General features: G+C 35.7%; 3 protein-coding genes across 3 annotated transcripts; all 3 read right to left on the minus strand.

Moving 5' to 3' along the window:
* Positions 1-5,065: 5,065 nt before the first annotated feature.
* Positions 5,066-6,094, minus strand: LOC148840271 (trace amine-associated receptor 1-like). Its single transcript, XM_088908486.1, has one exon. It carries the CDS (start codon positions 5,987-5,989, stop codon positions 5,066-5,068), a length of 924 nt encoding a protein of 307 aa, XP_088764612.1. The 5' UTR covers positions 5,990-6,094.
* Positions 6,095-14,610: 8,516 nt separating this feature from the next.
* LOC148840272 (trace amine-associated receptor 1-like) lies at positions 14,611-15,636 on the minus strand. Its single transcript, XM_088937074.1, has one exon. It carries the CDS (start codon positions 15,532-15,534, stop codon positions 14,611-14,613), a length of 924 nt encoding a protein of 307 aa, XP_088793200.1. The 5' UTR covers positions 15,535-15,636.
* An 8,454-nt stretch (positions 15,637-24,090) lies between these two features.
* On the minus strand, positions 24,091-25,119 carry LOC148840273 (trace amine-associated receptor 1-like). The gene has a single exon (XM_088908422.1). The coding sequence runs from the start codon at positions 25,012-25,014 to the stop codon at positions 24,091-24,093; it is 924 nt and encodes a 307-aa protein (XP_088764548.1). The 5' UTR covers positions 25,015-25,119.
* Between the last annotated feature and the right edge of the window lie 2,225 nt (positions 25,120-27,344).

Consider the following 27,344-nt stretch of genomic DNA (forward strand, 5'->3'; position numbering starts at 1 on the left):
CAGATCTGAGGAGGGATATAAAAACGTATCTTGGAAGTTTAAAAGAGCACAGTCAGGTCCGTCACTGGGAAATGGAAAGAAATCACATTCTGAAGAATCACCCAGACTCCTCCAAGGGCAGTCCATCCTTCCAAACTGAACAAACTGGAAAGAAGGACATCAGTATGAGACATGACTAAGAACCCCATAACCACCCAGAACTACAGAATCCCATGAGATAGGAGAACCTGTCCAGAGGACAACAATCTCTGCAGCACTAAAACGATTTAGCCTTAGGGAGAGTGGCAGAAGACAATCCCAAGAAAACACCATGTAATAATATACTTGGAGTGTTGCAAGAAGGCATGTGGCAGAACCCGAGACCATATTGAAAAAGCATCTCTGGTCTGATGAAACAAACATTGATGTATTTGGCCTAAAAGCAAAGAGCTATGTCTGGTGCAAATTGAACACAGCTCATCACCTGCATAGTACTATCCCTATGTTGAGGCATGGTGGTGGCAGCTTATCTTATGGTAATGCTTGTTAGTGTCAGGTACTGGGACACTTGTCAGTATAGAGGGAAAAGAGAATGGAGCCAAATACAGGCAAATCTTAGAGGAGAAGCTGCTTCATTCAGGCTGGGGCAAATATTCACATTCTAACATGGCAATGATCCTAAGCATACAGCCAAAGTGACTTCAGAATAAAAACATGAATGTCTTTGAGTGGCTCAGTCAAAGTACAGACTTGAATCTGAAGAAAGATATAAGATGTGAAGAAGGGGTTAACTGATTCCTTTCTGCACAAGGACTGGACTTCTTGTGACAGAAGACATTCCAGGCTTAGAGTTATGGCAGGAAAGGGGGATAACTGATAAGGATTCCAGATGCCCCCCTTCTCAAGGAAGGAAACCTTACACTGACCATTTGGCCAAAGTCTGTGAACTGTCCGAACACCGTGACCTCTCACCATTACCATAATAATGAGCTACGTCAGAAGTGGCAGAAAAGGGCTATATAAACTGGAAGTTTTGTACCGGCACTTTGAACAATACTTCGGTTTTATTGTTCCTTGCATGCAGTAAAACTAATCTATTTAACTTCATCTTGGGATCCAGAACTTATTTGTCTGTCAAAACAAATCTGACTGAGAATCTGTGGAACGACTTGAAGATAGTGTTGACCAATGCTCCCCATCCAGCGTCACAGAGCCTGAGCATATCTATCAGTAAGAATGGCCGAAAATCTCCAAATCCAGTTTTGCAAAGCTGATGCATACCAAAGAAGACTGAAAGTTGTAATTGCTGTAAAAAGTGCCTCTATAACATTTTGACTCAAGGGGGGAGAATACTTTCATTTTTAAAAATGTTGTTACACAAAAAAAATATTTTACCCATTAATTTTGTTGTGCATTGTATGTTGTGTGAATAAAGGAAAATAAAACACATTTCAATGTATTGAAAATTCAGCATTATCTGTGTGGGTCCCACAATAGAGCTTATCTGCTCCATTGGGTCCCGGGTTTTATTCCAGACAAAGAATTCTTGTGAGTGAGGTTTGCATGTTTTCCCTGAGTTTGTCAGTATACTCACACTTTCCAAAGACAGTGGTGACTTTAATTTCTGTCTTTACAGTAACATTTGAAAATTAAAACATTCAATATCAGCTTAATTCTTTATCAATTTAATTTTTGCTTGAAATAAGGTACTCTGGTGCTTGGTGTGTACTCATGTTCATTCATGCATGTTCATTCTTGGCAATGGATAAGCAATGAATTCAGGGTTGAGTGCTGCTTTGTGCCCTGGGCTTCTGGGATAGCCTCTGGGTTGCCGGGCTTTCTGATAATGGGGACAATATCTTCTTTGTGTGAACTATCTCATTATCTCAAAATTACTGCAGTGAGAAGCTTCGATTTTCAACTTATTAAAATATGCAAGTGAGCTTTTTGTAGTTAATGCGTCTACACAATAATACCATAATGTTTCTCCCTTCTGAGAGCGTCATTGGAATTTAGGAGTTAGGATAATGTAAACGTTAACGGCACAATACTGAAACATTATTTTCTTCCTAGATAAGTGATTAAGTAAATAATAAAACAAGATAGAGAAAAGAATTTCTCATACATTTTCAAAATTTATGTAGAAATGTATTTATTTTTATTTCAAGAAAACATTTTTGGATGTGACACAAAAAGGCATAACTTCTTAAATGCTGTATTAGGAAACTTAAAGATGTCAAAATGGTGGCTATTTACTGTAAGTAAAATAAAGGAAATGCTAAACATGTTTAAAGTTTTGATATCATTAACATTATTACAACAAAACATGAAATTAAAAAATAAATGTGTAAATATTTCCCATTCACTAGAAAATATAAAGCAGAAATAGAGATTATTTACAGTTGAATTGCAAGGTCTTGCCAGGAGATATTTGTGTGAAAGTAAATGTGTACAGAGTCAGGAAAAAAAAAACTTTATACATTTTATTATATATAAGCATTATATAATTTATCAGGTGGGTAGCTGCGTCAGCATGCGTAGGCTGCAAAGGAACAAGTAATAGGTTTATTCCATGCTGAAAAAAAGAAGAAAGAGAACACAACGTTTCGGCCGTGGAGCCTTCTTCAGGTGTGTGAAGAAGAAGAAGAAGGCTCCACGGCCGAAACGTTGTGTTCTCTTTCTTCTTTTTTTCAGCATGGAATTAACCTATTACTTGTTCCCTTATATAATTTATAATAAGTTAAATTCTGGTTATGCACAAATTTTAATTAAAATAAAATAGTGTGTTATTCAGGTTAATTTATTGATTACTTATTATTTAGTGACTACAAAGTCCCTGGGCCAAGTGATCTTCTCCAGTGATCTGGTTCAGCTGTGTTGATAGTGAAGTCCTCCACTGAGTCTGTGGAGTGGGAAGTGTGGCAAAGACTCTTTTCTTTGGAGATGAATGCTGGAGGGTTGCTGGACTCGGCCTGTGGTGCTTATTGTTGTGCCCGTTGGCTGTGTACAGTATTTTGCAACAGATCAGTGTTCAGGTCATGACTCCCGTCAGTATCCAGGCATGACCAGGGAAGCTCATGATCCAACTAGCAGAATAAATTTAAATATAAGCTTCAGGAGAAAGGCCAGAAGAATCCAAAGGCAAGCTGATGAATTGATATTAAAATAAAATACTTTGACTTGTGGTTTACTACACTTCCTTGTCATTCCATCCAATATTCAACCTCCTTTATCCAGTTCAGGGTCAAGGGGGAGCTGGAGCCTAACAGGCACAAGGCAGGATGCACCCTGGACAAGATGTCAGTTCATATCAGGTCACATACAGACACACACATGCAGAGCAGGGTACATTTTTACAGAAGCCAATTAACCTACCAGTATGTCTTTGGTCTTCAGGAGATAACCAAAGCACCTGGAGAAAGTCAATGCGAATCAATGAGAACATACCAACTCCACATAAATAGCACTCCAGGAAATGGAAAGAAATGCAAACCATTATAATATTATGGAGAATAAATGTTATGTTGAAATTCCAGGAGTGGTATGGAAGGATAAGGTTATTTTGTTATATTCTAATACCAGAATGTCCCCAGTCCCTGATCTGAGACGGGCTCCCTGTGTGATATCCAGGTCAAGATACATGATCTTCCTGTACTCTTTCTATTGAATGAGCATGTAATGCCATTATTGAGTTCATGATCACAAAACAACATTAAATGCATAGTTAGTTCCCTGTTTAAGAAACTTTGCAAAAGAAACAGGTTGTCGTTCTTATACATATATTTACAATAAATGTGCATATATACAGTGAATAATATAATTATAAAATATCTACAGTAGATGTTCCAAATAGCCTCCACTCATTTGTATCCTCTCTTTTGTTAATGCTATTTTAATTGTCTCATTAAGAAATGAGCACATCAGAAGATAAAAGTGTATTGTATATTAAATAACATTACAATAGATAATTGTAATAACAAAGTATAATGCCAAAGTATGATTAAATCCTCTGTGGCTGGGTGGTTGTGGTTAACTTTTCTTTAGCAATATCCAGTTCATACTGTAAATGCATGTTCAAAATATGTTTTGAACATGATCTCACAGAAACAATGTTTGATATTATGTTTACAGTTTAAGGCAACAAGACAACATTTTAAAGTTTTTAAAGTTTTTGGGAGTATGAAGCAGTGGTTTACATTTCTGTACAATGTAACCCAGTCAGGTACCTTTAAGACAGAGATCTGAAGAAATGGTCATGGAGAAAGATAGACTCCAATAAAATAAAAATATTTCACCCTCCTACCAATGAAGATTTCAAACAACTGAATATTCAGCAGTTTGGTCTGATCCTATCAAATGCAATAGACAGACAAAATTAGAAGTTTGTTTGTCACCCAGCTGAGGAAATGGCAGCCTAACTGCAAAGACAAGGCTGACTGAAGCCTCCTTCATTTTCACGAGTAGTAAGCCAGGGTGCTGCTGTGAAGGTGGGTGGAGATGGTGTGGAGAGATGGGTCAGAGAGTGAGATGCACAGTGGGACATTCAGGAGGTGAGATACAGTACATACTGTATATACGTAGGAGGGTGGAAGTAGGCAAGTCTAAGATCTGGCCTGAAATTCTGTTAAATACAACATACTGTACGTTCACATGAAATGCATAAAATATCTGAAAAAATATCATATTTACTTGGACAATGTGTTCATTCATTGCTTTTAAAACCACGTTTTTGTATATAAATATCAGTTAAGTGTTCTATAGTTTTTAATTGCAGTTTTTATTGCAGTGATGCAGTGATGTTAGCCCCATGTTCTAAAGAATTTATTTTTCACTAATCCCAACACTAGAAGGGAAGAAGTGTTTTGATTCTGATCGCCAATGAATAAAACAAAAAATCACTGTACCAGATTCTGCAACTGAAAAAAAAGAAATAGTCTCTCAACAGCAGAGGGAGACAAACCAAAACATAGCATTAGAAAGAAAAAGAGGTAGAGCACAAGCTGCATTAACTCAGATGTATATGACATAGTCTTTGCTTTCTTTCTTTCAGTTTAAAAAGTCAGACATATTGCATTTTTAAATTAATTTATTCTACAATTAACTTTGCCCAACAAGAATCTTTTTCAAATATTTTACCAGAGATGATCATTTTTGTTGCTTTTCTGAACCAGGTGTAAAAAAAGGCATAAATAATGGGGTTACAAGCAGAGTTTAAATAGCCAAACCAGAATGCAGTGTCTATCAGTATAGGTGGTACTGTATACTCAAGAATAGGATTAGAGAAGATACAAACAAAAAAAGGAGTCCAGAGGAATACAAACACTCCCACGACTATGCCTAAAGTTTTTGCAGCTTTTCTCTCCTGCTGACTTGAAATTCCAACCTTGTTCTCTTTAGATTCTTGAATCTGTTGTGTTATATCTTTGATAGATTTGGCCTGATTTCTGGCTACTAAATATATTTTAAAGTAAATACCCAGCATGATACATGCAGGAATGAAATATGAGAACAGAGAGCATAGAGGTCCAGAATATTTACTGAAAAACACAATGCATCCTCCTACACAGTCAATATATTTGTAATAAAAATCCTCAAAGCCTTTTATATTCAGCTTCAGAAAAACTATCATAAAGCCAAATAATCCTGACACTACCCAACTGATTATGATCATCATAAGTATGACTTCAGATGTGATTTTGGTTCTGTAACTCAGAGGGTTACACACAGCAAAGTAACGGTCAATGGAGATGGAACACAAGTGGAATATGGAAGCTGTGGAGAGCATCATGTCAGTGGCCGTGTGTATTTGACAAAACAAACTTCCCAGATACCAGCAACCTTCAATAGCAAAAATCATTGTATAAGGCATGATGATTACTCCCAATAGAAAATCACAAACTGCCAATGAGAGAATCAAATAATTTGTGTTGGTATGGAGCTGTTTGAAGTATGCAATTGAAATCATGACCACAAAGTTTCCACACAATGTCGTCAATATTATTAACATCATAATAAAATACAATACAAATCGCAAGATCACTGGTTTGATTATCCTTGTACAGGAGCCAGCTATGGATTCAAAACAGAAGTGTATATCTGAATTTTCAGTAACATTGAAATTCTGTCGGACTGAAGAGTCCATCTCTCCTATTGTGATGTTCCCTGAAAAAGACATGGTACAGTCCATTTTCCTACAAAATCAATACACTGAGTTTTAATTGAGTTTACTGTGTTTTCCATGTTTTCTTGCCGCTAAGTTAGAAATGTACAGTAATTGATTATGATTTTGAAAGACTATATGTTAAAGTATATTACGATGAAATACTGTGAAAAACAGTGTATTAAAATACAATAGTTTCTGAATGAAAAATCAGGAGATTCTTTGGAAAGAGTCTGTTTCCAGTTAAAAAAAAATCTTTCAGGATATATTGTTTTTAACTTTTGTCTGCAAATGGCAAGAAAAGGAAAAAAGGGGGGATAATTTGCAAAGGTGTTTCATTAATGATTTAATAATTTGACAGCACCTATCTAGGAGTTTGCACAAAATTAGAGAAAGATACTTTACACTATTTTATACTGTCCAATATTCATGTTTATAAAAACAAAATATCTTCAAACTAAAGCTGTATTGTGGAATAGTTTAAAATCTGTATGCCTTCAGAAAAGGTGGACCACTAATTTTGTCCGCTGAATAAACTTTTAACACTTACCCCCGGTATTATTTTTCTGATGCAGCTGTTGAATTTCATGTGTTGGGCTTTTTATAAATGTTCACACTGTGGCAATGCTTCCCCTTGATGTGATCAATGGAGAGTTATACCTGTTTTGGTGAACATTTTTACAGCTAATGTTCACCTGGGAGAAACAGAAAGTCTTACAGTTGTCATCACACTTATCATCAATATCATTAGCTAACCTTTGTAAAATTGCACATAGCCCTGTGAGACACAGGCACTAATGAAATTGAGAAATGTATCTTAACACACTTTAGATGTGTCATACTATCCCTAATAAGCTAAGCAGGGTTAAAGTATTTAGAATGAAGGATAAAAAGAATGATACCGATTGTTAGTATAGGCAATCACTGAGAATGCCCTTTTGTGGAAATTGAAATTAAGATAAAAAATATATATTTATATTCTTTAATTTGTGTAAACTTTTGCAAGAATATTCAATAGTAAAATATGTGATTTCTGTGAGGTGTATCTGTTTTATGTTATTTACAATTACTTGAATTACGCATCTTCTGTGAATAGAGATCTGAAGAAAATGTCTTAAACATGTTTTGAAGAAGCCCTGCAGTTTCGTGACATATTTTAGGTTTGTTTGGTTTAATCCCTGCACTTTCGTATCTTAACATCCACTTGAAGAGCCCTGCAGAATCATGACATATTATAGGTTTGTTAAGTCTCACCATATTCTTTTATATACTGCAGTTTGCATTTTGGAATTATAAATACATAATGAAGAATGCTCCATAACCAAAGTAAAGTGTTTCTTTCAGTATTTAATACCAGATCATTTGCAGCCTACACATGCTGACACAACTCCCCACTCAAACATTATTAATACATATTTAGTTACAACAGTTTAGGAGAATGTTTCACTAAATGAAATAATAATTCTCTTTTCTTTTTTACACTTTAAATAGTTTTTCACATGTTAGTAGATATTTTATGGTTTATTGAAGATTTTTTGTCATTCCTGGAGTTTCACTCAATATGAACTTTTGTTTTTTACTTGGGTCTACATTTTTAAATACATGCCTATGATATCCCTTGTGTGACAGGACTTTCTACACAACCAATAAATAATCCACTGGATTACAAGGGGAAAACATAACGATTGTCATCCTGCATTTATGTATTTTTGTTAAACCGCTTATACTGTACCGAGCTTTATCACCTATAATTATTGGGAATTTCATTGAGAAATTGAATTTGATATACAGTACATTCTGTTTCCAAAACTTCTAAAATTATATTATGCATTTAAATTATTGTGAGACTCTCTGATTCTCAGATTTGGTGTTATCATATCCTGTCCTATCTTGATATTATGTGGCGCTCTCTACAGTTTAGATACTGTTCATGCTGCTAGGTCTGGGCAGACTTGGCGAGTTAGGGGTTCTTGTGAACTGGGAGGAGGAAGTTGCTTTATAGTGAGAAAAACGTATTAAAAATGATCTTACATGTTGTGTTTCTGTACAACATGCCTACAGATGCAGCCATTCAAACTGCGCAGTACAAACCCCTACCGCACGCAACTACCCACAAGTCACTGCGGTGTACCGCGGTACGTGATTGGCTGGCCAATATCACTGACAGGGGCACTTGTGGTGCATTGGTCAGTAGTGAAAAGATTTAATCATTTAATCTCTTTAATGTGCACGTTTTAATCCGCTTAGTATTGAATATTTATATGGAATTTTACAACTAAAGGGAAATTTTCGTATCTAAACATAAAAAGAAGAGGAGCATACACAACCTACCACCTTTATCATAAATGTTTTAATTATGCAGAAATATTTTATGCATCAAAGTCTTTACCGAAGATATTACTAATAGTATTAATAATGAATGACCTTGGACAGTCTGTAAACTCAAAGTATTACTGTGGTTCACTTTCTATGTAACTGTCTTTGTAAATGAAAAGACTTTATGTTTTCATTGACAAAAAGTAACACCACAGCATTTTGTTGATCCGATCACATATTCGTTTCCAATCATACAAAGTTTTGAGAATCTCTGATTCACCATGCCTTTCACATGCTCATAAACTATATTAAATTAGGAACATAAACATATTATGTAAACTCTATATGGCAGGTATTGATAGTTTAAAGAAAAAATACATACGTCTTCCACTTTCTCCCTAAACATTTTAAGCATCAAAGTCTTACATGTGGTTATTTCGGAAACGTTTTAACGTGCTCCTTCTGACCATATTAAGTTTCTATACTTTGTGAAAAGTGATAATGTGTTAACCTTTTCTGCAAATATGCTCGTTATCGGAGTAAACAAAAGCATACTTTTAGAATTTGATAAATAGGGAATATTATATGGAATCGCCTATCTAAAGAAATTAATAATTATATAATTATATTCATATAATGAACCAAGCCCTCAATGTACTCCTTTTTCATCAACAGAGGATACCCTAGCAGTGTTATTGACAGGGCCCTTGCCCGAGCCAAAAACACCCCTCGGACCATCAACTCAATCAGGAACTCCCGCCGTATTCCTTTGGTGCTTCTCTACCACCCCAACACACTTCCTATCCCCAGGACTATTAACGACAACTTTTCCATCCTACAGGCCCTCCATTGGGGCCCTCTTTTCTGACTACCCCATCATCTCATATAGCCGACCACCTAATCTGCGCAACCTTCTTGTTCACAGCTCCCTTGACCACCCTCAGCAACCATTCACACCAGGCACTTTCCCTTGCAACAGAGCTCGCTGTATCACCTGCAAGTACACATCTAACACCACACTCATTCAAGGCCCCTCAGGACTATTCCAAATCACCCAGATGGCATCTTGTACCTCCAGCAACCTTATTTACTGTATCTCTTGCAGTAAATGCCCAGCCATCTACATTGGAGAAACAGGAAGGAGACGCAGAGACCGCTTCAGAGAACGTTAGGGCTGTGAAGATTAAAGATCTCTCCAAGCCCATTGTTTCTCATTTCACCTCTGACGGCCATGACCAATCTAATCTCTCCGTCTTTCTTCTCAAAGACGGTTTTCTGAACTCATACATTAGAAAGACTACAGAAACCAAAATTATCCTGCAGCTAGGATCACACCTTCCTCCTATTAACAACAGACTACTTTTCTTCTAAATTCTCTCTATTAATTGTAGGTTTCATTTCACACCTCCTGATTGGCCTCTCTTTCTGACCCCTGCTCCTGCCCCTCCTCTTTCCCAGCTTGTGTTCTCCCGCTACATTACCTTTGCTTACTGCCCTGTCTTTCTCACACCTGAAGAAGGCTCCACAGCCGAAATGCTGTGTTTTCTTTCTTCTCTTTTCAGCATGGAATAAACCTATTACTTGTTAATTACTGTATATTCATGTACTGCAGCTCAAATGATCACAGTAGTACACCATCTTTGGAAATGTCTGCTTCAGTTTCACTCTTTGCTATGTGATTATGTTTGTGGTGTGATGGCTTAAGCATGCTTCAGCATATGCCTGAGGTCTGCGGTTCAAGTCCTGCTGTTGACGTGAGTTTTCTTTTAACAAATAAACATTTTTTTGAAAGACTAAAATTGCAAATATTATGGACACTATATTGACATTTTGTATATTTCTAAATATCACATGTTCGAAGCTAAGTCATTTATTAATAACAACAAATAATTTCAAGCTGCTACTACTATCATTATTGCTGATAATAAATATTATCTACACTATATTGAATTTGTTGGTATTTCTAAATATCACAAAACGTTCAAAGTTAAGTAAGTTAAGTGATTACCATTTTCCATGAAGACTTGTGCTCATTATCCCAGTAAAAGATACTTTCATACTTTTCAGAATTTAATTATTTAAGCAATAAAGCACGAGAGGCCTTGCTATATCTGGATAGAGTCACAGTTAAAAGGTGTTGGCAGCAAAAGATCAGCTAAACAGGGAAGAAAACGCTTTCAGAGGAAACAATGTTTCAGGTGTGAAGAATACAGATCCCCAATTCAATTTCAGCCTCAACCTTTCCCCACACACCCTCCCCCCGCTGCGATTGGAATATACACAAAGCACTGAAAGCTTTACAGTAGATGATCAGGTGTTTCGCAAACATAGGCATAGCAAGTAATTCAAGCTTTATGAACTCACACCTGGGATTCGATTAATTTAAAAAACTGCACCAGGTACTAGATCTTGTTTATATTAAAGTTACAACCAGTTGATTTTTCTTCCTCGTCATCAGATCTTTCTTGGAAAAATGTCTTTTATATGTTGCAAAAAACTGACTTGCTTTATCAAAATATATTTACAAATCCTTTCACCTGGCAAGCTACCTGAATGCCCAACTATCTGAGATGCCCTCCGTGAAACCATGTTTGGTGACAGAATTGCTGTTTTGTATGCGTGCTAATTTTCTAATTCCTCACTCTCTGCCAAATCTCTTTCATGTTTGCATGTTCTTTTGTAACACACACCTTTCTGTGATTTTTTTTTGTATATCTAAGCAAGTGTTCCTTCATCCCTGCACTATGTCTAGTCATGGCTTTTTTGTGTTTGCTTATTTCAAAGTAACACCTGCTCCATTTCTAAAACCTTTTGCTCATGTGTATTTTTGTATTTTTTATACCTCTAGCACTTTAACATCTCTAATTTTCATTTGCCTTAATTTGTAGACTGAATTCTTGTCCTGCAACTGTTATTATTGATCACTGAATTATTGTACTTGACATGACTTCTTTCATTCACCCTTTTCTGAACAGTTAACAGTGTAAACATGATATTGTGATATTTTGTGCTCTCGTTGAATGATAAGTGTTGCATAGTTTAAATAATTTTCATTCTTAGAAATTATGAAACGCTCGGTTAAAAGCAAGGGAGATTATGTCTGTTATAATGGACATAAAAACGAGAGTTGCTGTGGCGTTATTGGAAACCCAATTTTAACAACAAAGCACTGGAGTGATATCCTGGCAGGCACTGAGACCAGCACCAGTGGGAGCACTTCCGCAGCGAAAAAGAAAATGCCTGACGAACTAGGGATTGGACAGTTTTTCAATGCTTGTATGATTGATGGAAATGTTCAAATAAATGTGCTAAAGAAATAAACAAAAAACAAGTCATTTATTCCTTTATCATATTGCCTAGCTAATGTCCTCTCTTTTCTAGTGTTACTAGAAAACTAGTCTAATGTTACTTCACTTTCTCGGGTCGTGATTTTTTAGGCAAAAAACAGGCTGTTAACAGGCTATTTTGTGTTCTTCTTGAGATAGTTGAGTGCAGTGTCAAAATGTTTCCATATGAAAGGATTCATATGAAAGGCAGTGACGTCACCGTCCTGAGGTGTGCGTGGCCACACAGACATCAGCTAGCCACAGGACAGCAGGCAAGCCGGTTTAGCCTTTGTCACTAATGAAACCACTAGATAAAGAAATACATTTTAAATAAATAAATAAAAAAGACATTTTGATTTAAATCACAAACACATGTTTAAATGCCTTTATTGATTCCAATCTGACAATGCAACGTAAATTGTTATCTTTCTCTCCTAAGTCCCTTAATTAACTTTTAGCATAGCTTTCTCACCATTTAGATTTATTTTTCATACCATCGTTAAACAAAGCAGGAGCGTATTTTACTTCCTCATGGGATCACATGTGGAAAGATTAGATTGTAATTATTTTTATTTCTTAAATAAATTTTAGAAAAGTGTAATCTATACTAAAAAGTTGTACTTATTTAATACCACTTGATAGTTATATTAATAGAGATAAGAATTCAAGTTGATACTGTTTGGACTTTTAATCATTTTAAACTGTATTACAGCATCTTACACATTAAATATGAAAAAGTTGGTATATTTTATAAAAGCAAGATTGCTCAGTTGGACAGTATAAACAGTATAAAGCAAGTATGGTTTTTTAAAGTTTGTAATCGCTATTCTTGCAAGTACAAACACAACATAAACTGGAATGCTACAGAACCCTAAACAGACAATACACAATAGCCAAATATAGCTGTGTCAGTCTTCTGTGTAAAAAAATCATGGGCATCATGATTTGAACATCATTGGGTGCTGTTTTTAAAAAGCTGTTGAGTAAAGAATATGAATTTTCCTGCTGAATGAAAACAGGAAATAAAAAAAGTGTTTTAGAAATCAAGCAAAGCTTTATTCCTGTGCTTACAGTCTGGGTAATTGGAGACTGCGCTGTTCTGCTTCCTATGGTTCTTATCGCACGAAGCCATATTGAGCAGTATTTCTCGCGTTGTGAACGTGTGTACACAGCGGTCCCCCCAGGTTCCAGTTAGTGCATAATTCCTCATCGATGAAACACCTGAGGTTTACAAAAAGAGAATTAGCTCACTGATAGTATTATGTAGAGGCTGTGAACATTTTCACAAGTCGAGGTCTTTAAAATGTGTTTTGTGATATTGAGAAATACCAACAAATTCAATATAGTGTCAATAATATTTCTTATCAGTAATAATATCAGTAGCAGTTTGAAATTATTAGTTGTTATTAATAAATGACTTAGCTTCAAACATGTTGTGATATTTAGAAATATAAAAAATGTCAATATAGTGTCCATAATATTTGCTTTTTTAGTTTTTGTTTAGAAATGTTTATTTGTTAGAAGAAAACTCATGGCAACACCAGGGCTTGACCCAAGGACCTCAGGCTTACAATGCACACACTTACACCATCACACCACAGACACATGGAAAGCACTGAAACAGATGTACACATATCCATAGAAAGTCTTATACTACTGTTGAGCTAAAGTATATGAATATAATTATATCGTTATTAATTTCTTTAGATACATGATTCCATTTTATATTCCCTGTTAGTCAAATTCTAAAAGTATGCTTTTGTTTACTCCGATAATGAGCATATTCGCAGAAAGGGTTAAAACATGATCACTTTTCACAAAGTATATAAACTTAATATAGTCAGAAGGAGCAAGTGAAAATGTTTCCGAAATAACCACATGTAAGACTTTGATGCTTAAAATGTTTAGGGAGAAAGTAGAATACTGGTGTGTATTTTTTCTTTAAACTACCAATACCAGCCATATACAGTTTACATAATATGTTTATGTTCCTAATTTAATATAGTTTATGAGCATGTGAAAGGCATGGTGAATCGGGGATTCTCAAAACTTACTTTGTATGATTGGAAACGAATATTGGAAACGTTGATTGGATCAACGAAATGCTGTGGTGTTACTTTTTGTCAATGAAAACATAAAGTTTACAAAGACGGTTACAAAGAAAGTGGACCACAGTAATACTTTGAGCTTAAAGCCTGTCCAAGGTCATTCAGTATTAATAGTATTAGTTATATCTTCGGTAAAGACTTTGATGCATAAAATATAACTGCATAATTAAAATATTTATGATAAAGGTGGTAGGTTGTGTACTTTTGTCCAACTGAGCAATCTTGCTTTTATAAAATATACCAACTTTCACAATTTCTTGTATAATGTATTCATTCATTGCTTTTACAACCATGTTTTTGTATATAGATATCAGTTAAGAGTTTTATAGTTTTTAATTTTGCCTTCATGCATTAAAACTCCCCTGTATTTACTGTACACCAAATTGGATTTTGGTGATACAGTGATGTTAGCCCCATTTTCTAAAGATTTATTTTTCACTAATCCTTACACTGGAATATAAGGCAAGAAGTGTTTCTTTTCTGATAGCCAATGAACGAAATAAAAAATCACCGTACCAGATTCTACAATTTAAAGCAAGGTATATTTTTTAAAACAAATAATCTCTCAACAGCAGAGGGAGACAAACCAAAAAAAATAGCATTAGAAAGGAAAAAAAGGTAGAGCACAAGCTGCATTAACTCAGATGTACAGTATATGACATACTGTTAGCTTTCTTTCTTACAGTTTAAAAAGTCAGACATATTGCATTTTTAAATTAATTTATTCTACAATTAACTTTGCCCAACAAGAACCTCTTTCAAATATTTTACCAGAGATGATCATTTTTGTTGCTTTTCTGAACCAGGTGTAAAAAAAGGCATAAATAATGGGGTTACAAGCAGAGTTTAAATAGCCAAACCAGAATGCAGTGTCTATCAGTATAGGTGGTACTGTATACTCAAGAATAGGATTAGAGAAGATACAAACAAAAAAAGGAGTCCAGAGGAATACAAACACTCCCACGACTATGCCTAAAGTTTTTGCTGCTTTTCTCTCCTGCTGACTTGAAACTCCAACCTTGTTCTCTTTAGATTCTTGAATCTGTTGTGTTATATCTTTGATAGATTTTGCCTGTTTTCTGGCTACTAAATATATTTTAAAGTAAATACCCAGCATGATAAATGCAGGAATGAAATATGAGAACAGAGAGCATAGGGGTCCAGAAAATTTACTGACAAACACAATGCATCCTCCTACACAGTCAATATATTTGTAATAAAAAACCTCAATGCCTTTTATATTCAGCTTCAGAAAAACTATCGTAAAGCCAAATAATCCTGACACTACCCAGCTGATTATGATCATCATAAGTATGACACCAGAAGTGATTTTAGTTTTGTAACTCAGAGGGTTACACACAGCAAAGTAACGGTCAATGGAGATGGAACACAAGTGGAATATGGAAGCTGTGGAGAGCATCATGTCAGTGGCCGTGTGTATTTGACAAAACAAACTTCCCAGGTACCAGCAACCTTCAATAGCAAAAATCATTGTATAAGGCATGATGATTACTCCCAATAGAAAATCACAAGCTGCCAGTGAGAGAATCAAATAATTTGTGTTGGTATGGAGCTGTTTGAAGTATGCAATTGAAATCATGACCACAAAGTTTCCACACAATGTTATCAATATTATTAACACCATAATAAAATATAATACAAATCGCAAGGTAACTGGTTTGATTATCCTTGTACAGGAGCCAGCGATGGTTTCATAACAGAAGTGTATATCTGAATTTTCAGTAACATTGAAGTCCTGTCGGACTGAAGAGCCCATCTCTCCTATTGTGATGCTCCCTGAAAAAGACATGGTACAGTCCATTTTCCTACAAAAGCAATACACTGAGTTTTAATTGAGTTTACTGTGTTTTCCATGTTTTCTTGCCACTAAGTAAGGAACGTAATTGATTATGATTTAAAAAGGCAATATGTTAAAGTATATTACGATGAAATACTTTAAAAAAAACAGTGTATTAAAATACAATAGTTTCTGAACGAAAAATCAGGAGATTCTTTGGAAAGAGTCTGTTTCCAGTTAAAAAAAAAATCTTTCAGGATATGTTGTTTTTAACTTTTGTCTGCAAATGGCAAAATTAGGAAAAAGGGGGGATAATTTGCAAATTGCAAATAATTTTCTGTCTAAAGGTGTTTCATTAATGCATTAATTATTTGACAGAGCCTATCTAGAACTTTGCAGACAATTAAATATTTTTTTTTAAAAATTACACTATTTACCTGTCCTGCATTCATGTTTTAAAAACAAAATATCTTCAAGCTAAAGGTGTATTGTGACATAATTTAAAATCTGTTCGAACAATGCCATCACAAAATCTTTTTTTTTCTTATCATAACCTATATTTGGATTCTGTTAAAGTTGGACCACTAATTTTTTTAGCTGAAAAAACTTTCAACACTTACCCCCAGTATTATTTTTCTGATGCAGCTGTTGAATTTTATGTGTTGGGCTCTTTATAAATGTTCACACTGTGGTAATGCTGCCCCTAGATGTAATCAATGGAAAGTTATACCTGTTTCTGTAAACATTTTTACAGCTAATGTTCACCTGGGAGAAACAGAACGTCTTACAGTTGTCATCACACTTGCTCTCCATGGTCAACAATATCATTAGCTAACTTTTGTAAAACTGCTCATAGCCCTGTGAGACAAAGGCACTACTGAAATTGAGAAAGGTATTCTAACACTTTTGGAGTGTCATGGTATCCAAAACAACCAAAGCAGGTTTAAAGTATTTAGAATGAAGGATAAAAAGAATGATACTGAATATTAGTATAGGCAACATATTCATATTTTAAAGAATGCAAATCACTGAGAATGCCCTTTTGTGGAAATTGAAATTAAGATAAAAACAGAAAAATATTTATATTCTTTAATTTGTGTTAACTTTTGCAAGACTGTTCAATAGTAAAAGATGTGATTTCTGTGAGGTGTATCTGTTACATGTTATTTCCAATTACTTGAATTATGCATGAACTTTAGATCTTTTGTGAAAATCTAAAGAACATGTCTTAATCGTGTTTTGAAGAAGCCCTGCAGTTTCGTGACATATTATAGGTTGTTAGGTCTAAACATATTCCTTTATATACTGCAGTTTGCATTTTGGAATTATAAATACATAATGAAGAATGCTCCATAACCAAAGTAAAGTGTTTCTTTCAGTATTTAATACCAGATCCTTTGCAGCCTACACATGCTGACACAACTCCCCACTCAAACATTATTAATACATACTTAGTTACAATAGTTTAGGAGGAAGTTTCACTGAATTAAATAATAATTAACTTTTCTTTTTCACACTTTAAATAGTTTGTCACGTGTTATTAGATAGTTTATGGTTTATTGAAGATGTTTGATCATTCCAGGAGTTTCACTCAATATGAACTTCATGGCCCTTCTTTTTTTTAACTTATTTATCTTATTTTACAACTAAAGGGATATTTTAATAACTGAGCATAAAAAGTAGAGGAGCATTAAGCGTCTGATGGTCATAAATGATATTAATTTAGGATCATAAACATATTATGTAAACTGTATATGGCTGGTATTGGTAGTTTAAAGAAAAAATACACACCAGTTTCTTTACTTTCTTCCTAAACATTTTAAGCATCAAAGTCTTACATGTGGTTATTTTGGAAACATTTTTACATGCTCCTTCTGACATATTACGTTTATATATAGTACTTTGTGAAAAGTGATAATGTTTTAACCTTTTCTGCAAATATGCTCGTTAGCGGAGTAAACAAAAGCATACTTTTAGAATTTGATTAATAGGGCACATAACGTCTCACGTCATGAAGACACTGGAGAGGCTGGTCTTATCCTACCTGAGACCCCTGGTTAGTTCATCACTGGACACCCTACAGTTCGCCTACCAGCCCAGTGTTGATGTGGAGGATGCAATCATTTACTGTACATGCTGCAAAGGGCCTACTCACACCTGGACAGGGCTGGCAACACTGTAAGGATCATGTTTTTCGACTTCTCCAGTGCTTTCAATACTATCCAGCCCTTACTTCTAAGGAGGAAGCTGGAGGAGATGCAAGTCGGTGCCTCCATGATCTCGTGGATCACTGACTATCTGACAGGCAGACCACAGTCTGTGAGACTTCAGAACTGTGTGTCAGAACAGGTAGTAAGTAACACAGGGGCTCCTCAGTGGATGGTTCTTTCTCCGTTCCTCTTCACCCTCTATACCTCGGACTTTAAATACAGTACAACTCAAAGTCATGCCACCTGCAGAAGTTCTCAGATGACTCTGCAATTGTGGGATGTATCAAGGGTGGGCAGGAGGAAGAGTACAGAGGACTGGTCAGTAGCTTTGTGGAGTGGTGTGGGGAGAACCACCTGCAATTGAATGTAACAAAGACGAAGGAACTGGTGGTAGATTTCAGGAGGAAAAAGGTCAAACCTACTCCTGTCTACATCCATGGGAGTGGCGTGGAGATGGTGGACTCGTACAAGTACCTGGGAGTGCACATCGACGATAGACTGGAATGGTCTAAGAACATCAAGGCCATTTACAAGAAGGGTCAGAGCTGACTTTACTTCTTGAGGAGGCTCAGGTCTTTCAATGTATGTAATAAGATGCTACATTTGTTCTATCAGTCGGTGGTGGCGTGCACCATTTTCTACGCTGTGGTATGCTGGGGCTCTGGGATTAGAGCAGTGGATTCTAAAAGGCTGAACAAGCTCATCAGGAGAGCAAGCTCTGTCATTGGGTCTGGCCTGGACCCCCTGGAAATAGTGGCTAAGAGGAGAATGGTGTCCAAACTAGAGGCCATCATGGACAACATCTCCCATCCCCTCTATGACATGCTTGTAGAAATGAAGAGCACGTTCAGCAATAGACTGATTCATCCACGGTGTGACAGGGAGCACTACAGGAGGTCATTCTTGCCTTCTGCCATAAGACTGTACAGCGCATCCACCTTGCATCTGGGCAGAGGCAACATTGACAGTGACCTGTTTCTGGACTGAACAGTAAACTGATACATCTGTTTTTTTTCTTTTCCCATTTACAACCATTTTTGTGCAATATATGCCAGGGACCTGTGCAATACATTTATATTTATATTCATATTGTGCAATACGACTTTTTTGTGTACTGTTCTGTTCTGGTTTGTTCTTTGTGTGTTCTGGACTGTGAGTAACTCTTCTTAGTGCACTTCCCACTGTACTGATTGTATCATCCGTTACACTGTTGCTGTGTTGTCTGTGTTAAGCTGCTGTTGCACTGCAGTTTCCCTCACGGGATCAATAAAGTATCTATCTATCTATAATATGGAATCATGTATCTAAAGAAATTAATAACGATATAATTATATTCATATACTTTAGCTCAACAGTAGTATAAGACATTCTATGGATATGTGTGTTAGGAATCCCTGGTGGGAAGATACACGGATCCTGTGCAGACGCAGGCACGGGTGATAGATGAGGCTGGCGAACAAACCAAAACGAGAGGCAAGGTCGTAGTCAAAAGGCGAAAGGCGAGGTGCAAAGTCGAAAAGGCAGAAGGGGAATCCAAAATCCAGAATAAACGAGGTACGGGGAAAAACGCCAGGTAGAGCTCTCAAGGAGTAGACTCAATACCGAGCAGTGGGAAGCAGGTGAAGATGGTTTAAATAGCAGTGCGCACCGCACAGTGAGTGTGCGCAGGTGGTTTAACTCGTGCGGCGGCGCTTGCTAATAATCACCCGCCGCTGGGGCTGATTAGCTCGCTTACGCTTTGGTCTTGACTGCCTGGTGGTCGTGACAATGTGTACATCTGTTTCAGTGCTTTCCATGTGTCTGTAGCGTGATGGCTTAAGTGTGTGCCTTATAAGCCTGAGGTCTGGTGTTCGAACCCAGCTGTTGCCATGAGACTTCTTTTAACAAATAAACATTTCTTTGAAAAACTAAAATAGCAAATATTATGGACACTATATTGACATTTTGTATATTTCAAAATATCACAACATGTTCGAAGCTAAGTCATTTATTAATAACAACAAATAATTTCAAGTTGCTACTGATATTATTACTGCCAATAAATATTATCGACACTATATTATCATTATAAACATGTATGTAATGTCGGCCATATGGCGTATGTGTTAATGAAGCTGAAAGGTTAGCCTTTGTCACTAACGTAACCACTGAATAAAGACATAAATATAGAAATCTCTACGTTACAAACTGTACTGGCAGGTATTGGTAGTTTAAAGAAAAAATACACACTAGTATTCCACTTCCTCACGTGGGAAGCAGTGAAACTTAAACATTATCCAGTGAAACATTATGACTTGTCACAAAGTACTGTATATTAACTTAATATGGTCAAAAATAGCACGTAAAAACGTTTCCAAAATAACCACATGTAAGACTTTGGTGCTTAAAATGTTTAGGGAGAAAGTGAAATACTGGTGTGTATTTTTTCCTTAAAATACCAATACCAGCCATATACAGTTTACATAATATGTTTATGTTCCTAAATTAATATTGTTTATAAGCATGTGAAAGGCATGGTGAATCGGAGATTCTCAAAACTTACTTTGTATGATTGGAAACGAATGCGTGATTGGATCAACGAAATACTGTGGTGTTACTTTTTGTCAATGAAAAAATAAAGTATTTTCGTTTACAAAGACGGTTACAAAGAAAGTGGACCAGGGTAATACTTTGATCTTACAGCCTGTCCAAGGTCATTCAGTATTAATACTACTAGTAATATCTTCGGTAAAGACTTTGATGCATAAACTATTTCCGCATAATTAAAATATTTATGATAAAGGTGGTAGGTTGTGTACTTTTGTCCAACTGAGCAATCTTGCTTTTATAAAATATACTTTTTAATGTTTAATGATTAACATGCTGTAATACATAGTTTAAAATTATTAAAAGTCTAAAGAGTATACAACTTAAATTCTTAATTGGAAAAAGATTGTCCTTCAGCAGTGACCAGGATTTGAAACCATGCGTTTTCTGGTGACAGCTCAAGTGCTGTACAAGTGCAGTATTATACAGTATTATACCCAATATGACGCGTTGTGATGTGACACACCCACCACGTTTTACTGCAGCGTACCCCGCTCATTTTGAATGGCTGCATCTGTATAATCCACTGGATTACAAAGGGAAAATATAACGATTGGTCTCTTGCATTTATGTATTTTTGTTAGACCGCTTATACCAAGCTTTATCACCTATAATTATTGGGAATTTCATTGTGGGATTGAATTAAAAAACATTCCAAAACTTCTAAAAATTATATTATGCACTTAATGTTTTTGTGAAACCCTCTGATTCTCTAATTTGGTGTTATCTTATCCTGTCCTATCTTGATATTATGTGGAATTCTTTAAATTTTAGATACATACTGCTAGGGCTGGGCAGACCTGGAGAGTGAGAGCATTTTTGGGAATTGGGAGGAGGAAGTTGCTTTATAGTGAGAAAAATTTATTTTACTGTTTTTGAAAAACCTAAAATCAATAATTTTTCATGAAAATTCTAAAGAGAGTGGTCCTTTTGTAATAGGCAAACATTTCAGAATAATGGAACAAGTAACAGGTATATTCCATGCTGAAAAGAGAAGAAAGAAAACACAACATTTCGGCTGTGGAGCCTTCTTCTGGTGTAAGCATTGTGTTTTCTTTCTTCTCTTTTCAGCATGGATAAACCTATTACTTGTTCCTCTGCAGCCTACGCATGCTAACACAGCTACCAACCTAAACTACTTCAGAACGATGCTTTATATTCCATATGTCACAGAGATATATTTTATGTAAGGAATAAAAGATGTTTTTACATAACTACAGTGAAATGCATAACCATAAAATGCAGATCTGTAGCAGACAGAAATAGTGAGAGGCCAAAATTCATATGAACCAGGTATTATGTGTGTATACAGCAAGCAGACGCTGCATAATAAATGCACAATAAAGAAGCATAAATAAATTAGGTATTGCAAACCGTTATCATCTATATAATTTTTTCTTCAGAAAATAAGATTTTTCTATATGTGTATATATGTGACCGTCGCAACAACGGGGCATAAACCTGGGTCTCTGGTGTAATGCAACAGGGAACCAGCCAAGTGACCTAAAGGAGACCTCTCTCAGCCCAGGCGGCTGAGCTCCCAGCTATGTGCAGGGAGGGCGATGTCATCGCCGTGCCCAAACTATCTCTGCTACACCTACACAGCTGTCATATTTTAAAGATTCACTGTGCTACCCTTCTGTTTTTTTCTCTTAACGTCAGACTACTTTTCTTCTAAATTCTCTCTATTCATTGTAGGTTTTATTTCACACCTCCCTACACCTATTCTGACTTCACACCTCCTGATTGGCTTTTTATAGTTTTTATATAATTAACATTATTACAACGAAACATGACATTGAAAAATAAATGTGTAAACATTTCCCATTCACTAGAAAATATAATGCAGAAATAAAGATTATTTATAGTTGAATAGCAAGGTCTTGCCAGGAGATGTTTTTGAAACACAACATTTGAATAAATGTGTACAGAGTCAGGAAAAAAATGCTTTATGTATTATATTACATATAAGCATTATAGAATTTATAACTGAGATAAATTCTGGTTATACATACATTTTAATTAAAATACGGTGTTATTCAGGTTCATTCATTGACTACTTATTATTTAGTGAATGCAAAGTCCCTGGGCCAAGCGATCTTCTCCAGTGATCTGGTTCAGCTGTGTTGATAGTGAAGTCCTCCACTAAGTCTGTGGAGTGGGAAGTGTGGCAAAGACTCTTTTCTTTGGAGATGAATGCTGGAGGGTTGCTGGACTCTGGTCTGTGGTGCTTATTGTTGTGCCCGTTGGCTGTGTACAGTATTTTGCAACAGATCAGTGTTCAGGTCACGACTCCCGTCAGTATCCAGGCATGACCAGGGAAGCTCATGATCCAACTAGCAGAATACATTTAAATATAAGCTTCAGGAGAAAGGCCAGAAGAATCCAAAGGCAAGCCAATGAATTGATAGTACAGTGTACTTCAAAACTTAACATTAAAATAAAATACTTTGACTTGTGATTTACTACACTTCCTTGTTCTTCCATCCAATATTCAACCTCCTTTATCCAGTTCAGGGTCAAGGGGGAGCTGGAGCCTAACAGGCACAAGGCAGGATGCACCCTGGACAAGATGTCAGTTCATATCAGGTCACATACAGACACACACATGCAGAGCAGGGTACATTTTTACAGAAGCCAATTAACCTACTAGTATGTCTTTGGTCTTCAGGAGATAACCAAAGCACCTGGAGAAAGTCAATGTGAATCAATGAGAACATACCAACTCCACATGAATAGCACTCCAGGAAATGGAAAGAAATGCAAACCATTATAATATTATGGAGAATAAATGTTATGTTGAGATTCCAGGAGTGGTATGGAAGGATAAGGTTATTTTGTTTTATTCTAATACCAGAATGTTCCCAGTCCCTGGTCTGAGACGGGCTCTCTGAGTGATATCCATAATCTTCCTGTGCTCTTTTTCTTGAATGAGCATGTAATGACATTATTGAGTACATGATCACAAAACAACATTAAATGCATAGTTAGTTCCCTGTTTAAGAAACTTTGCAAAAAAACAGGTTGTTGTTTTTATACATATATTTACATTAAATATGCATATATACAGTGAATAATATAATTATAAAATATCTACATTCACATGAAATGCATAAACTATCTGAAAAGATATCATATTTGCTTGGACAATGTGTTCATTCATTGTTTTTACAACCACGTTTTTGTATATAAATATCAGTTAAGAGTTTTATAGTTTTAAATTTTGTTATCATGCATTTATCCTCCCCTATATTTACTGTATACCAAATTGGATTTCGGTGATGCAGTGATGTTATCCCCATGTTCTAAAGAATTTATTTTTCACTAATCCTGACACTGGAATATAAGGCAAGAAGTGTTTCTTTTCTGATAGCCAATAAACGAAATACAAAATCAGAGTACCAGTTCTGCAGTTTAAAGCAAGGTATTTTGTTGAAAACAAATAATCTCTCAACAGCAGAGGGAGACAAACCAAAAAAAAATAGCATTAGAAAGGAAAAAGAGGTAGAGCACAAGCTGTATTAACTCAGATGTACAGTATATGACATACTGTTAGCTTTCTTTCTTACAGTTTAAAAAGTCAGACATATTGCATTTTTAAATTAATTTATTCTACAATTAACTTTGCCCAACAAGAATCTCTTTCAAATATTTTACCAGAGATGATCATTTTTGTTGCTTTTCTGAACCAGGTGTAAAAAAAGGCATAAATAATGGGGTTACAAGCAGAGTTTAAATAGCCAAACCAGTATGCAGTGTCTATCAGTATGGGTGGTACTGTATACTCAAGAATAGGATTAGAGAAGATACAAACAAAAAAAGGAGTCCAGAGGAATACAAACACTCCCACAACTATGCCTAAGGTTTTTGCAGCTTTTCTCTCCTGCTGACTGGAAACTCCAACCTTGTTCTCTTTAGATTCTTGAATCTGTTGTGTTATATCTTTGATAGATTTTGCCTGTTTTCTGGCTACTAAATATATTTTAAAGTAAATACCCAGCATGATAAATGCAGGAATGAAATATGAGAACAGAGAGCATAGGGGTCCAGAAAATTTACTGACAAACACAATGCATCCTCCTACACAGTCAATATATTTGTAATAAAAAACCTCAATGCCTTTTATATTCAGCTTTAGAAAAACTATCGTAAAGCCAAATAATCCTGACACTACCCAGCTGATTATGATCATCATAAGTATGACACCAGAAGTGATTTTGGTTCTGTAACTCAGAGGGTTACACACAGCAAAGTAACGGTCAATGGAGATGGAACACAAGTGGAATATGGAAGCTGTGGAGAGCATCATGTCAGTGGCTGAGTGTATTTGACAAAACAAACTTCCCAGGTACCAGCAACCTTCAATAGCAAAAATCATTGTATAAGGCATGATGATTACTCCCAATAGAAAATCACAAACTGCCAATGAGAGAATCAGATAATTTGTGTTGGTATGGAGCTGTTTGAAGTATGCAATTGAAATCATGACCACAAAGTTTCCACACAATGTCGTCAATATTATTAACACCATAATAAAATACAATACAAATCGCAAGATAACTGGTTTGATTATCCTTGTACAGGAGCCAGCGATGGATTCAAAACAGAAGTGTATATCTGAATTTTCAGTAACATTGAAGTTCTGTCGGACTGAAGAGCCCATCTCTCTTATTGTGATGTTCCCTGAAAAAGACATGGTACAGTCCATTTTCCTACAAAAGCAATACACTGAGTTTTAATTGAGTTTACTGTGTTTTCCATGTTTTCTTGCCATTAAGTAAGGAACGTAATTGATTATGATGGTAAAAGGCAATATGTTAAGGTATATTACGATTAAATACTGTAAAAAAACAATGTATTAAAATACAATAGTTTCTGAATGAAAAATCAGGAGATTTTTTGGAAAGAGTCTGTTTCCACTTTAAAAAAAATCTTTCAGGATATGTTGTTTTTAACTTTTGTCTGCAAATGGCAAAATTAGGAAAAAGGGAGGATAATTTGCAAAATGCTCAAGTATTTTCTGTCTAAAGGTGTTTCATTAATGAATTAATTAATTGACAGAGCCTATCTAGAACTTTGCACACAATTAAATAATTTTTTTTTAAATTACACTATTTACCTGTCCTGCATTCATATTTTTAAAAACAAAATATCTTCAAGCTAAAGGTGTATTGTGGAATAATTTAAAATCTGTATGAACAATGCCATCACAAAATCTTTTTTTTTCTTATCATAACCTATATTTGGATTCTGTTAAAGTTGGACAACTAATTTTATTAGCTGAAAAAAACTTTCAACACTTACCCCCAGTATTATTTTTCTGATGCAGCTGTTTGAATTTTATGTGTTGGGCTCTTTATAAATGTTCACACTGTGGTAATGCTGCCCCTAGATGTAATCAATGGAAAGTTATACCTGTTTCTGTAAACATTTTTACAGCTAATGTTCACCTGGGAGAAACAGAACGTCTTACAGTTGTCATCACACTTGCTCTCCATGGTCAACAATATCATTAGCTAACTTTTGTAAAACTGCTCATAGCCCTGTGAGACATAGGCACTAATGATATTGAGAAAGGTATTCTAACACTTTTGGAGTGTCATGGTATCCAAAACAACCAAAGCAGGTTTAAAGTATTTAGAATGAAGGATAAAAAGAATGATACTGAATATTGGTATAGGCAACATATTCATATTTTAAAGAATGCAAATCACTGAGAATGCCCTTTTGTGGAAATTGAAATTAAGATAAAAACAGAAAAATATTTATATTCTTTAATTTGTGTTAACTTTTGCAAGACTGTTCAATAGTAAAAGATGTGATTTCTGTGAGGTGTATCTGTTACATGTTACAAGGAATATGGTAACTGATATGATTTGTAAAATGTATAAATATAGAGCATGCTGGATATGACAATAATTCTGAAAGGTCACTGAGGGGGAAAGAAATATCAACAGTAAATTAAGCAGGAACTTAGGTGTGAGGCTGCTCTTTGTTTAGAATTTGATTTCTTTGGAAGGAAAGAACGTAACTTAAAAAAAAACCTTGATAATAAGCTGCACTTAGCTTAGGTACTAGGACCACACTGAAATTAACATAAAATACCACACATTTAAAACATCAATACAGCTCATTAAAAAATGAGCTGTGAGCATTAATGTGGTTAAGGTTAAAATAGAGACAGAGATAACTGAATAATTGAGGAACAAAAAGTAGCCCCTGCTTCTCCCCTCAAACTTACACCTGGCAGGTATCATTAAAATACACATGAAATATCAATACAGCTCAATTAAAACATCTTTTTATTAACCGTTAAATAATTTGCATTTGGTATTGTGACTGACAGAATGATCTCAAATGAGACACTTTTGTAATAAAGCAGCACTCAGGAAGAGAGCTGGTGATACAGGTGCAAGCTGGTGAACATCGAGCCGAGACCGGGGCGTAGATCACAATTCAGAACCGAGGGGGTTTCCAAAAACTCAGAGTCCAACAGATTCATAGCCAGGAAAGCACAGAGTAGATAAAGTCCGACAAGGTTAGCAAGCAAAGCAAGCAGGCAAGAACAGCACAGTACAGCACAGCACAGCGCAGGTGACAGGACTCTTCAGGGAGAAAACTCACAATGACAGAGCGCTAGAGCTGGGGTAGCCACTATTTTGAAATGATAGGCAAAGGCACCTTAATTAGAAGCATGGGACACTGACAACCACCCATACCATGTGCAGACGGCCCCAGTAGTAATAACTGACCATGTGAAGACGAGGGGGTGTGAGCCGACATTGGCATGGGTATTACAACTTTTCTAATGAAACTAGGCTCATCTCTGACAAAATAATTGCTTTATAAGATATAACTTTA

This window comes from Atractosteus spatula, chromosome 2, assembly GCF_055471065.1.
Source record: "Atractosteus spatula isolate fAtrSpa1 chromosome 2, fAtrSpa1.hap1, whole genome shotgun sequence".
In the NCBI taxonomy this organism is placed as follows: domain Eukaryota; kingdom Metazoa; phylum Chordata; class Actinopteri; order Semionotiformes; family Lepisosteidae; genus Atractosteus; species Atractosteus spatula.

Bases quoted from the DNA above. Each gene is read 5' to 3' on its own strand.
- LOC148840271 (XM_088908486.1), bottom strand. From the start codon at position 5,989: ATGATGTTAATAATATTGACGACATTGTGTGGAAACTTTGTGGTCATG.
- LOC148840272 (XM_088937074.1), bottom strand. From the start codon at position 15,534: ATGGTGTTAATAATATTGATAACATTGTGTGGAAACTTTGTGGTCATG.
- LOC148840273 (XM_088908422.1), bottom strand. From the start codon at position 25,014: ATGGTGTTAATAATATTGACGACATTGTGTGGAAACTTTGTGGTCATG.